Source organism: Hemiscyllium ocellatum, chromosome 25, assembly GCF_020745735.1.
Source record: "Hemiscyllium ocellatum isolate sHemOce1 chromosome 25, sHemOce1.pat.X.cur, whole genome shotgun sequence".
Classification (NCBI taxonomy): Eukaryota; Metazoa; Chordata; class Chondrichthyes; order Orectolobiformes; family Hemiscylliidae; genus Hemiscyllium; species Hemiscyllium ocellatum.
Genome location: NC_083425.1, coordinates 46,270,225 through 46,284,952, shown reverse-complemented (window position 1 = coordinate 46,284,952; position 14,728 = coordinate 46,270,225). Strand labels below are relative to the sequence as shown.

At 41.1% G+C, this 14,728-nt stretch overlaps 1 protein-coding gene across 1 annotated transcript in view; it reads right to left on the bottom strand.

The window, feature by feature from the left end:
- Nucleotides 1-14,728, bottom strand: part of LOC132827854 (growth arrest-specific protein 7-like) — a 459,456-nt gene that overhangs the window by 49,647 nt on the left and 395,081 nt on the right. The window contains exons 8-10 of the mRNA XM_060844608.1: nt 9,066-9,140; nt 3,598-3,676; nt 2,126-2,254 (exon numbers count right to left, since the gene is read on the bottom strand). Coding sequence (XP_060700591.1) covers nt 2,126-2,254; nt 3,598-3,676; nt 9,066-9,140 — 283 coding nt within the window. The remainder of the gene's footprint in view (nt 1-2,125; nt 2,255-3,597; nt 3,677-9,065; nt 9,141-14,728) is intronic.

Sequence of the window (14,728 nt, the reverse complement as noted above, 5' to 3'; positions counted from 1 at the left end):
GATGGCTAAATAATTCCCTTCTGTTCCTATGTATGGCTCTGTCAGTGTCTTCTTTGGAAAATATACCAGTCATGGTTTTGAGTCATACAGACCAGCAGAATCCAAGGTCAATTTGTCTCATGTTAGTCAGCCTCCAAGCAAATTTAAGGACACCTTAAATTGCTGCTCTTGTTGACACTAAACAAACCAGATGAACAAGAAAGAATGTACCAAGAGCAATCATGGGCATGCCAGTGTTGGTAATCAGTGGAGTAAGTTGAACATTTGTGCGGTAGGGTAGGACAAGCACTAGGAAATTATCTGTACATTTTACATCTGTACTGTGACTGTCACCTAATTTATAATGTTGCAGAAGGTCAAAGTCTACCTATGCAAAGATGTGAGGAAGACGTCAGACTGAAGGTACGACTGTTCAGAGATAATTCCCATTAAGTGGTAACTAAATATGAAACCACATAGAGATGAAATGAGAGAGCGGATGAAGAATGAAGCTGGAAAAAAGCACAGCAGATCATGCAGCATCAGAGGAGAAGGGGAGTCGACGTTTCAGGTCAGAACCTTTCCGGCGACTCCCCTTCTCCTCTGATGCTGCTTGACCCGCTGCGCTTTTTCCAGCTCCACTCTGACTTTCCAGCATCTGAAGTCCTCACTATCTCCAATAAAATGAGAGAGAAGTCAAGAAACTTGCTTATGCGAGTAGCAGTTTTCTGAATTGCTAACACCACAAACCACATTAGTTTGCCTATTTGTTACCTCTTTATTCTGACTGGAAGAAGCTTTATTTTTTGTTCATCCAAACTTCCTTAAACATTACTCTAGCAGAATTAAACCAAGATTAATCCATAATATTGTAACAGTTGTTTTGTCAACTGCATTTAGAAAAAAGAGCATTTTGTAGTTGACAACAAGCAGCATCATCCATGATGACCACACACTGACTTATAGTAACATCAAGAATTAGAGACGCAGCTGCAGTGAACGAAAAGTAGAGCACTTTCTTCTGCTACACTGAAAAGAGGCTTTATCCATTTATTGAACTGAACTAAATTGAATTGAGTTAACTTTATTGTCAGACATGCTCAGATGAGTACAGTGAAAAGTTTACAAGTTGCCAATTATGCCTCCATCCTAGACCCAAAGGTTCCTAGGTACAGATTGTTCAGTACAAGTTCTTAGGGAAAAAAAATTAGAAAATAAAGGAATAAAAAGTACAGAATTGCAGGAATAAATTAAAAGACGAGAAATAAGAAGTTGAGAACAATGGTTCTTCTAATGCCTTCCACACTTGTACCTAGCCCCCAGTAAATTTAACTGATTAACCATTAACTCTTGGATGAATGGAAATACATGATTTCCTGACTGTTTTTGACATTGTTGCTAATGACTAAATATAAAAAAAGGTCCTTTAAAGAAACAAATAACGTGACTAAACTTGACCAGGCCTTCAGTGGGAATCTGCTGAATGTCATTTAATCCCTCAGTTCACAGGCCATGCTCCTTGATTGTCATTTGCTTTTCGCATTTCAAATCTTTGCTGTGCTGCTTCTCTAATAAATGGAATGAATTTGTCATCGAACCCTCTGCTCCTCTGAAGGTGTGGCTGAGAAGGCCAATCTATATTTGCAGCAAAGGCCCAGAGAGTGAACCTGCAGCTTACTAATATCAATGGGGTAATTTGACTCTTCTCAATTGTGTAGTCATGAGCCCTAGAAAACCAGCAGCCCATGTTCCATCTCTCCCAATTCTGCTTTCTGTTAACTTTGCAGTTATCTTTCATCTCAAGCAACATCTAAAGACCAGTTATTTTAAAAAAATTCAGTCTGTAGGATCTTGCTGTTTGTAAATTGGTTGCTGGTGTTTTCTATATCACTGCAATGACTACTCTTTCAAAATATTTCTGTGCTCTAAAGCATTTTCTGCAAAGGGACTGTATTCATATACCATTGCTGTTACAACAAGGATAAGAGATATCTCAAGACATTTCAGGTCTAACAATTAGACTACACAAATGGGGAGAAATAATGCATCATCAAGAATTATAGATTTTTTGAAACAGCAACGTTTCAGTTTCTCTCACATTTTCTCTCTCACCCAACTCCCTCTACCCCAAACGAGCCTCCCGTACCTTCTCCACTGTCGCATAGCGAGTACTTAGTTGTTTGCGCAGGTCGGATATATGATGGTCAAACTTCTTCATATCCTTCTTGAAGTTCTCTCGAAATGACAGCAAGGGTTTCTCCACTTCACTTTGTAGCTACAAAAAGGAAATAATTGAACTCTCATCAAGTAAGGAAAGGACAAACCATGGATTTTCAATAATATCAGGGAGCTCTTGAAATGTTTGTGGTCTAATGGTAAAATACAATTTGCCTTTTTTGGGGCTGTTACACGGTACAAAAGATGTCCTTTGATGAATCTATTTTTTAAATGAGACAATAAACAGCAGAAACCTTCAAATATAGATGTGATCTATTCTCTAAGGATTATAAAAAGGAAATCCTGTAATTAAGACAACGGAGAAAGTGTGCTGCTGGAAGATTGCTGGCATTGTGGTGTAGTTATGTATATCAAAACTGCTGCATCTTCACTGCTGGCTAAGTTGGAAGGCATGTACGGAGCACAGAGTTATAGATGAATTCCTGAACTTCTCCAAATTATTTGATCTCAGCCAGGCTGTTGAGGATGCTTGCAGTTGGCTTCAGGCTCTCCAAGGCTCGTGTGTGGGAGTATGGGGAGCGGCCAATATTCCCACTCCTGCTAAGGTCCAGTAACTCCTCTTGGAAAGCTCCTACTTCCTCAGCTGTGATTCCCATCCCCCACTGCGGCCAAACAGTTACACTCTCTACTGCCTGGAAAGGCTAGGACATTGAATCGCATGTAAAAGTTGAATTGTATGCCAGTATGAATCAGCAGAAAAAAAGATTAAAGAGGGAAAATAATTCAAATGTGTGCAAAGATACAGGTGTCCTGTGTCCCACTGGTCACATTTCCGTGAACTGCCCCAATTTTGAAATACATGTGGCCAGAGAGCGAATATCCTCCCCAACCTATCTGCACCTAGAAAACTGGGACAAGCCACTCAGTCATGAAGAAAACCCATTAGCCATGTTGCATGTTCATAGGCGAATAGGATGAAGTATGGAGTGATGGTACAGTTGAAGAAGTTTATTTTAGAGTTAATTCACAGAAGGAAACAGGAACATATTTATAAAACTAACACACACATACAAACCCAAATCTGTTAGCTGAAAACAGTCCAAATGGAAATAGCTCCAAATCTTTATCTGATCACGCTCCTAAGCACAATTACACAAACATAGTAATTATAGATAAGTCTGCAGGCTATGCTTTTCCTGTGTTAACAGACTGTAATCCTGGCTTGCAAATCACTTTCCACGTTGACTAGCAATCCCAAGTCGACCAGTCATTTTTATATACACTTAGAAGTGAGTACAAAGTTTAAAGAAACTGCCTGAACTGTCAATACTGGGGAAGAAAGAGGGAAAATCTAAAGCTTCAGGAATGGTTTTCCTTAAGTTTTGTTTTGCGCTACTTGCTTTTGTTCAAATTATTGATCCATGAGTAAAACACTATTACCTTTGATGAAAATTTCAGATGAACCTCAGCCTCATCTGCCAAACTTTTCTTCACCTGTGTCCAAGACTCTCCCAAAGTGCTGCGAAGATGGAAAAAATGAAAAATGCAAGGATTTTAGAAATTGGAAATGGCCATATACCTGGCCTAGAGAATCTGTTTTGGGATCAATTTCAATTACCCACTTCACCATATCCTACAAACTGTTCTTTACTCTAAAACACATGGTGCAAGAGTCGCTCTAGCCACTATGGATAACATTATAAATACATGGAACTAAAATGCATTGAAAAATTTGGTAGTGACCAAGCTAGTTCATCATTCACACAATGTCTGCTCCAATAACTTTTTTACTAATTGGTTTCCAAAGTCTGTTAACATTTGTACAGAACTATGGTGTGACTACCTTCTTCTCGAATCAAACTCCATGTCAGCATGGTATTTTTATAACACTCTAACATACATAAATCAAATACTTGTTTGCAATATTTCAGAATAATGCCAACATTAAAACTGCATTTTGCTTTAAATGACCATAGGAGAACAGTGTTGAACACAACTTCTAATTGTAAACACATCTCTATTATTTAAGCCCTTCACCATAGCTAGCAACTTCCTTAATTCCTTTTACAGAATTGAAAAATGTATTTAGCAACTTGCCCACAAAAGAAAAAGAGGCTCAGCATGTTTAATCTTTACATACAAGTTAGATCCAGGATGTTCACATTAGATACTCGAGGGAAATCACTCTCCCTAAAAGTAGACAACACGAAGTGGGTCCATATGTACAGCTATGACCTCTTGAGAACTGTGAGCAAACAGATGCTAATTCAACCCAGTAACTTATGCAAAAATAGTTCCAGTTGAGAACTCTACTTCCACCTCTCAGGTTTAACATCAGTGCAAAGCCCAAATCACTGCATTGACAATAAAATTAAATGCCAAATCTGAGAGTCTCTGATTTGAAACAGTTACAATCTTTGCTCATATCAAATCAGATCTAAAACTGCATACCTTTTAACTCCATTTCCCTCTATTATACTGGACATTCATGCATTGGGAGAAACTAGGATTGGACATGGAAGAGGATTTTTTTCCTCCCATTTCACATCAAGTTGAACAAATGGATACACATTGGGACTTCCTCTTATTATATATTCCCATGCCTCTTCTTTAAGCACTCTCATTAAACCCATACATCCCTGAATAAGCTTTTGGTCATTCACCCTAATTATGGTTATTTTGACATCCAAGTTTCCTACACCCCATGAAGTTCCTGGAGATGTCTTTCCACATGAAAAGAGCTTTATAAGTGAAATTTTGCTTATGCAGATCCAGCATTGGACGCATTGTTGGCTCACAGGATATAAATGAGGAGGCGGCATTTTAATGGAAGGCTGCAGTGAAACATGAAACAAGTCCCAAACATGCCTTCACCTCTACAGTATTGACATCTGGCACCATGCAACCCATACATTTAGTCTTCTATAATGGTATATCACCTTGGTGACAAGTCATTCATACCACTAAAATACAGATCAAAAGCCATTTCAGAAGTTATAAATTCATTTAGAAAGAAGTTGAATATTAAGATAGAAATGCTACTTCAGATTACATCAGTGTTAAATTGTCAATATCAAGTCTGTTTTGACATCAGTTATCGTTCATTTAATATCACCACATCTTTGCCATGCAGCCATTATTTGTAGTGAATGGCAAAGCAGGACACAACCCTTTCCTGCTAAGTGTGTCTTCTCAATAAGCACCCACAATGCTGTGTGCCAGGCGTATGCAATCAGTAAGGGTAGGTTTTTGTCAGGCAACATTCCCTGTGCAGTGTCTCATTTGGCAGTAGCCTGGAGAGTTAGGCGCGGAGATTTTTATGGTCAATTTGTAGTGCTCCCAATTTTAGTCATTAAAATGAATGACGAGAAATGGAGCGTGTCTTGAACCAAATGCACTGAGCCCTCCGAGTCCCATCTATGGAGGTATTGTACTGGAAGCAACTTATTCTAAGCTCTCTATCCATGTCATCTCATGGAGTTGTGCAGCATTGGCTCTTTAACTCATTGTATCATTTATTGCTGCAAATCATTTTCCAAAGACATCAACATATTCATATTTATGCAATCTTCAGCAAATATAGAATCATCCAAAAACAACTTGCCACTTTTTCTTATTGTCTCTCCTACTCTCAGTGCTCTACATTATTAATCTCAACATTTCACAATAAACCATGACATAAAAGAAAATTCCTAAAGACAAATATGTTAATTTCAAGTTTTTAACTTCTGGTACTGATGGGATGAGTTTTTGATTCATTTCTGCTAGCTTTAAAATGCTCGTAGTAAAATGAAACAAAAACAGAAATTGACGGAAAAGCTCAGCACCTGCAGCTACTGAAATTGGCAACACAAGTCAATAAGATAGTAAAGGCAGCGTAGGACATGCTTGCCTTCATTGTTTGGGGCATTAAGTTATCAAGGTGGCAGATACGTAAAAATTTAGTTAGGCCACATTTTGAGTATTGTGTGCCGCTCTGTTCCCCACATTATAGGAAGGATGTGGAAGCTTTGGGGAGGGCAAAAGAGGTTTGCCAGAAGGTTGCCTAGATTGGAGAGGCTGGACAAATTTTGATTGTTTTCATTTGAGCATTGGAGGCTGAGGGGCGACCTGAAAGATATATATAAAATTATGAGAAGCATGGACAGGGTAGATAGAAGAGTTTTTTTCTCTTAGGTGGAAATCTCAAATAATGGGGGCATAGGTTTAAGGTGGGAGAGGAAATCTTTAAAGGAGATGTGCAAGAAGCAATTTTTTGACACAGTATGTGCCTGAAATGCAATGCTAAGGGAGGTGGTAGAAGCAGTTAAGTTAGCTGCATTTAAGAGAGATATAAACAGACAGAAACAGGCAGGGAAGAGAGGGATATGGACCATGTGCAGGCTGATGAGATTATTTGGAATGGCATCCTGGTTGGCAGACACGGTGGGCCGAATAGCCTGTTTCTATGCTGTACTGTTCTATGAAAACTGATCCTAAATTGGCAATTAAAGAAATTATGGTTGGTTCAGGAAATGGAAGCAATCAGATTATTGGGGCAAGAGATGAAATTGAGAGTTTGTGTTTAGACACATAATTGTGTTAGAGTGGAAAAAAATCAGGAAACTTGACACAAAGTCTCAGCTCTAGATGGTTCTGCATTTAATCCATGTTTTAGCAAAATCTGCAAGTGTTCAATATTGGATTGGTAAAGCTTATGATGTGATCACAGGGCCTGAGTCTGTATCAGCAGCAACATTCACTCAGGACTCTTACATCCAGTTCGCTCATCAGTATCTACACTTCGTAGGAAAGGGATGGTTGCACTGAAACATAGTGTATTTCCAAAAGCAGTATATATCTCCAAAAAATCAAAACAACTTTGTAGCTTTCTTGGCAATTTGCCAACTTCACTTATCACCCGTACATACGATGAAGTAACTCAAAGATTAGCAAGAACTTTTTATCAAAATGATCAACAAAGGAGACATTGTACATCTGTTGATGGTGAACCATGAACTCAAAATAGAAAAAAGTCTAATGTCGTATCAGTGACCAATGCACAAATTGTCCAAATCCATCCACAATCTTAAATGAAAGGCAAATGGACCTCATTAACTCTATTGCCAGGATTCAGGAATAATGTGATCAAAGTTAATGTTGATATTCTGGAATTTTTTCCTGAAATGTTCATGTGTCCACAGCCTAGGGAAATGAATAAAAATCATTGGAATGAATTATCCTTTGCCCTCTGTTGGGTTCTGGCACTCCCTCAGAAAATCACAGCTGCATTGCATGAGAATTTAAATCACGAGTAAAAGGCAGTCCTTTTTATGATCAGTCACTGCAGACTAGGGCCCACAAGTAGACCAACTGCTCCAAGTTGCATACTGCATTTCAACCTGATTCATCATATGCTTGAAAATAAGACACTTAAAGTCTCTGACATTGACATCTTTGACATATACAAAGACAATGCTGTATGTGATTAATTTTAATTTCAATGCAAGCCAATTGACAGCTAGTCCCCATTCACTGACACAAAGTTCACCCCACCCTTGCCAGAAATCAAATATTGCATTGAGAAATCGGAGAAAGACTTAGGGATAAACTGGTGATGCAAAAAAAATGAATAGACTAATGTCATCATAATATGCCATCATTCTGACTGTTTCTAGCTTCACTGTCCTTTAAGTATTGTACCATTATCATTTTGCTGCTTATTTCTGCATTTTTTGCAAATATCTTGCTATATATCAAACCTTACTATTATTTATGGTCTGAAGATAAAGGTTTGTTGATGTGTACACAAAATGTGGATAAGATGAGCCAGGCTTCACTGTTTGTGCCTCCTCAGGTCAGTGCTGGAGTCATAGGTCCTTGGGCAGATCGGACGGAGTTATTCTGAGGAAACCTGAGCTTCTCAAGTCAGTGTTCAGCTCATTCCTTCCTCACTTCCCCACAGCACAGTAGTTAACCCCTGACTGAAGTCCTTGCTTGTCCAATGCTATTCATGCTGGGACTTGTGAACAAGTCCCAACAACACAGTACCGTCAATACATCCCCTTTTCAATGAAGCTGTCAGAGTGCATTTAAAACATTTATCTTCCCCTTTCTGCTTATAAAGTTAGATGGAGTTGTTTGAATTGCCCCACTGACAGTGGTCTTAATGTATTCCGAAAAAAATTAAACCACGAGCACTAAAACAATTAACTCTTAATTCTGATGCATTCAGATCTAAAAATGAACATATTAAATTTGCTGTATGCTTTTTTGGTCGCAGGATCTGCCCATCTGGTTGATCTATGCCACCTTCCAATTCTATAGTGGCAAGTTTTGCTCGATATCTCTACTTAGAGTCAGATGTACAGCATGGAAACAGACCCTTCGGTCCAACCTGTCCACATTGGCCAGATATCCCAACCCAATAGTTCCAACTGCCAGCACCTAGCCCATATCGCTCCAAACCCTTCCTATTCATATACCCATCCAAATGCTTCTTAAATGCTGCAATTGTACCAGCCTCCACCACATCCTCTGGCAGTTCATTCCATACACGTACCACCCTCTGCGTGAAAATGTTGCCCCTCGGCTCTCTTTTATACCTTTATCCTCTCACCCTAAACCTATGCCCTCTAGTTCTGGACTATCCTATCCTTACCCCTCCATAATTTTGTAAACCTCTATAAGGTCACCCCTCAGCCTCCGACACTCCGGGGAAACAGACCCAGCCTGTTCAGCCTCTCCTTTAGCTCAAATCCTCCAACCCAGGCAACATCCTTGTAAATCTTTTCTGAACTCTTTCAAATTTCTACTTACACACAATTTTTAAAAAAATCATTCAAATGCAGTTTCAATGAAGACCATTTTCCATTTAAAACTGTAGCAACACTTAGGAATGCAAAATCACAATAAAATGATAAACTCACCCTTCCTCTAGGCCCGCCAGTGGACTCTGGGAGAGCTTTGCTAGGTTTTTGGCATAGTCCTCTTCAATTTTAATCCTTTAAAATGTATATATATATTTTATTCAATGTTGATCCGAATAGCCATGCCTTACAAGAAGAAAATTTCCTACTTTTGCATTGGAGCAAAATATTGCATTGTAAGCAAATATCAGATGGTGCATAAACTCAAAACATAGTTTGTCAATGTAGCTGTCGTCCAATCAGTTAGAGTTAAATTGTTTGGAATATCAATGCTTGATTTTCCTTAAGTCAGGAGAGAAGGACAGAGAGTAGAGAACTGGAATTAATTAACTACTGCCACCAAAGAGCCAACGCAGGTACGAGACGCTAAACCACCTCCTTCTATCGATATTGTAATATTCTAGGATTCTAAAAAGCAGTCAGTCAGTCAGCTAATTGACCGTGCAATATTCTATATGCACAATATCACAATACCTACTCTAGGTCTGACACAAAGGTATGATTCCAATGACACGGGTTTATTTGAAACCACAAGCTTTTGCAGCATGCCCCTTCATCAGACTATAACCTGGTGTCATGTGATTTCTGACTTTGTCCACTTCAGTCCAACACCAACATGTGGACATCTCAGGAAGACATGCAGTTTACCATCAATCCCATGACTTTGATTTTAAAATAATTTTTAAAAAGTCATTTAAATGAAAGTGTGGTGACTTTTGACAACAGAAGTCAGTAATGGGAAACACTGTAACCATTGAGTGCCAATGTATGTGCATGTGTGAAACATATGTCTTCGTTCAATATTCTTGTGTCACAAAAGACTTCCCAAGGAACTAAATGGGAAGAAAATGTTAGGTTTACTTTGAGTTTCAAATATGTATTCACATAAGTTGACAAGCATGGAAATGATTATAGACAAGAACAGTTTCTCCTTAAACTAGCAAGTGGTTTTCCTCTACTGCACCAGACCACACAGAATCTATCGATCCCTAAAGAGGATGGGAGCCAGCAAATCCATTAGAGAACAGGGATATTTAATAATTATTTTGTTCTCGTCAAACAGGACGATCCGCAGTGATGTGCAAGGCCACAAGAGGTTGGAGCTGAATTAGCCCATTGAGTTTGCTCCGTCACTCCATTAAATTATCGTTGATCAGGCAACAACTCCACTTTCCTGCCTTTACACCATAATCCTCAATTTCTTAACTGATTAAATTTCTGTCGATCTTAGTCTTGAATATACTGAATGGCCTTGCCTCTGCAGGGCTCAGTGGTGACAACTTCCACAGATTCACTTCCCTTGACGAAAATAAATTCATCCTTATCTTGGTCTTAAATGTGGGACTCTTTATTTTGAGATTATGCCCTCTGGTTCCAGACTCTACCATAAGGGGAAACAGTCTTTCAGCATCCCTTAAGATGCATGTATGTTGCAAGGTGGTCATTTCCCATTCTATACTCCAATGAGTACAATCTATTCAACCTCTTCATTAAGATAATTCCTCCATATCTAGTATCAGCCTTGTGAACTTTCTCTGGACTACTTCCAATGCCAGTATGTCTTTAGAAAAGTATTCCAGCTAGGGTCTGACTAGTGCCTTCCAATTTTAGCAAAACCTCCCTATTTTTATAATCCAGTGTCTTTGAAATAAAGGTTAACATTCCATTTGCATTCCCTATTCCCACTGAACCTGGATGCTAGCTTGTGAATTGGGTTTGCTAATTATTTCACATTAATACACAAAGTGAGTTTATGGTGATTGAAATTACTGAACATATGACAACAGTGGCTATGGTGATGCACTATGAATTAAAGTAACTTATTGATCTGTATCTGCCTTGCATGACCTGAGAGTCTTCCTGACATGGTATTGAAGAAATACACTTGAGGGCATTCAGATCAACAAAAGAATATGACTGCTGCACCCTTGGCTTATGCCATCCTATCAGAATGTTTGGCAGTGTGTACACATCTCCGAATGTGAAGTTTTCAGACTACTTAGATACTAGCACCACTGTGACACTATGGTAAGCCAAGTTTGTAAACAAAAACACATCCCGGAAATTACTGTGCAAGATTGTTCCTAATCGTCAGATTGGATTTAAATTGCATAACGAAATGACACAATATTTTTATCACTTGGTAAATATTCTAGAAGTTCTACAATGGACTTATTCAATTCATCTTGTAGGTCTATTCAACAAATATTTCTTAGTATAAGATTTTGTCAATTTATAATGGCATCAAACTAGCTCTACCTTTACTTAAACACGTGTGTTGGTCATTGATTGTTGGGAGTGCAGGGAAGGATGACTGCTTAGATATTTAATCTTACTGCACTAGTAGGAAGTATCTGAACTGCAAAACAAGTATGCAGACAAAAAGCAGAGAATATGAATAAAAGCAACAAACAGAAGTCAGATTGACCTATCTGTAATTCAGGAAATGACAGTGGGAAGCCCAGTGGTGGAAAGATCAGTAAAATCAAAAGCAACTCAAATAAATGCTGATTAATCCAAGGATTTCTCCAAAGGTGCTAGTAGAGATGGACAAAATTTATCCCTTAACGAAGTATACAAAGTGTTCATGGCTATTGACATCTGGCACATTCCATTTCAATTGCTCATTCTGGGGGTGAGACCAATGACGGTGGATCAACTGGCTGCATTACCCTGTATCCCAGTGGACAGGTAAATTGGGCATAACATTAAAAACTGAATTTACTTCCCAATAGACCTACGTATTCCTGGCCTTTCTTTCTCATCCAGCCAGCCCTGAGTAGGGGATTGCTAGAGTCAGACATGAATAAAGAAGAATAAATGAATGGATATGAAGATTATGGACCTCAGCAGATTGCCTGAATTGATTCTGTGACTATGTAATTATGCCATAATCATCAAACTGAGCCCTCCTTGTAAAATCCTGCCTAGGAAATTGCACACTGTTTCAACCTGCACTTCCAGCAGCTAAAGTTAGGAAACATATTCAAGAAGGTCCACCCTAATTCAGTGGGCAGCATTAATCACAAGCTGGTAAATCTGGGGTTCAACTTGAACACAAATCTATCGCACTGCCATAAAACTGGACCATTCCATTTTTATAAACTAGCTAATGGCAGCTAGTGCTAAGGGTACGATGCGAATTGAAGTAAATGGGTAAGAGGATGGTACATCACATGGGTCAGGGAGGAGTCAGGTTGGGAGGATTGGTCAGGTGGTCAGGTCTGGTCGGGAGTTAGTATGGTTGAGTGTGGTGGTCAGATTGGGGTGAGGCCAGTCCTAGGAGTCAGGGGTCAGTGTGTGATTGAGGTTCACTTCTGCAGTTAGATTTTTAAACTAGATTTTTATCTGCCTACCATGTCCCAGAGTTGCTTTTTTTTTAAAAAATTAACTCACGGGACATGGGCATCACTGGTTGGCCAGCATTTAATCTTCAGCTCTAATTCAGGCTAAGTACATCGGAACTGTCCAGACGTTTGACTCTGCAGAGCATGGGAATTCCCTTTTGCTTGTTTAAGCTTCCCAGGCAACTCCCACAGAAATCTACTGTCTCAGGACTTCTGCAGAATCTTGAAGCTTATCTTGGTGATCCAGAGACCAGAAGATGTGACCCCTCTCTGATAACACCCTGGCAACTACATTGAGAAACACTGTCCTTGATTACATTCCTATTTCAACCACCTTAACAAATAAAGAGATTCTTGTCTGTTATCACATTGCCATGTATGGGACCTCACTATGTCCAAATTAACTGCCATGATTGTAGATCGCATCTGTGACTAACAAAAGGATTTTTGGGGCATTCTTGTGCACAAGGCCTTTACAATTGAGAGCTGAAAATGTGTTGCTGGTTAAAGCACAGCAGGTTAGGCAGCATCTAAGGAACAGGAAATTCAACGTTTTGGGCCAGAGCCCTTCATCAGGAATGAAGAGAGTGTGCCAGGCAGGCTGAGATAAAAGGTAGGGAGGAGGGACTTGTGGGAGGGGCGATGGAGATGTGATAGGTGGAAGGAGGTCAAGGTGAGGGTGATAGGCCAGAGTGGGGTGGGGGCAGAGAGGTCAGGAAGAAGATTGCAGGTTAGGAGGGTGGTGCTGAGTTTGAGGGAATCGACTGAGACAAGGTGGGGGAGGGGAAATGAGGAAACTGGAGAAATCTGAGTTCATCCCTTGTGGTTGGAGGATTCCCAGGCAGAAGGTGAGGCGCTCTTCCTCCAACCGTTGTGTTGTTATGTTCTGGCGATGGAGGAGTCCAAGGATCTGCATGTCCTCGGTGGGGTGGGAGGGAGAGTTAAAGTGTTGAGCCACGGGGTGGTTGTGTTAGTTGGTCCGGGCGTCCCAGAGGTGTTCCCTGAAGCGTTCTGCAAGTAGGCGGGCCATCTCCCCAATATATAGGAGGCCACATTGGGTGCAGCGGATGCAATAGATGATGTGTGTGGAGGTGCAGGTGAATTTGTGGCGGATATGGAAGGATCCCTTGGGGCCTTGGAGAGAAGTAAGGGAGGAGGTGTGGGCGCAAGTTTTGCATTTCCTGCGGTTGCAAGGGAAGGTGCCGGGAGTGGAGGTTGGGTTGGTGGGGGGGTGTGGACCTGACGAGGGAGTCACGAAGGGAGTGGTCTTTGCGGAACGCTGATAGGGGAGGGGAGGGAAATATATCCCTGGTGGTGGGGTCCTTTTGGAGGTGGCGGAAATGACGGCAGATGATACGCTGTATACGGAGGTTGGTGGGGTGGTAGGTGAGAACCAATGGGGTTCTGTCTTGGTGGTGGTTGGAGGGGCGGGCTCAAGGGCAGAGGAGCGGGAAGTGGAGGAGGAGCGGGAAGTGGAGGAGATGCGGTGGAGGGCATCGTCGATCACGTCTGGGGGGAATCTGCGGTCCTTGAAGAAGGAGGCCATCTGGGCTGTACGGTATTGGAACTGGTCCGCCTGGGAGCAGATGCGGCGGAGACGAAGGAATTGGGAATATGGGATGGCGTTTCTACAGGGGGCAGGGTGGGAGGAGGTGTAGTCCAGGTAGCTGTGGGAGTCAGTCGGTTTATAGTAGATGTCTGTGTTGATTCGGTCGCCCGAGATAGAAATGGAAAGGTCGAGGAAGGGGAGGGAGGAGTCTGAGACAGTCCAGGTGAATTTGAGGTCGGGATGGAAGGTGTTGGTAAAGTTGATGAACTGTTCAATCTTCTCATGGGAGCACGAGGCAGCGCCGATACAGTCATCGATGTAGCGGAGGAAAAGGTGGGGGGTGGTGCCAGTGTAGTTGCGGAAGATGGACTGTTCCACATATCCTGCGAAGAGACAGGCATAGCTGGGGCCCATGCGGGTGCCCATATCTACTCCTTTGGTTTGGAGGAAGTGGGAGGATTGGAAAGAGAAGTTATTCAGGGTGAGGACCGGTTCAGTCAGTCGAAGGAGGGTGTCAGTGGAAGGGTACTGGTTGGTGCGGCGGGAAAGGAAGAAGCGGAGGGTTTTGAGTCCTTCGTGATGGGGGATGGAGGTGTACAGGGACTGGATGTCCATCGTGAAGATAAGGCGTTGGGGACCGGGGAAGCGAAAATCATGAGGAGGTGGAGGGCGTGGGTTGTGTCTCTAACGTAGGTGTGGAGTTCTTGGACTAAAGGGGACAGAACCGTGTCGAGGTACGCGGAGATGAGTTCGGTGGGGCAGGAGCA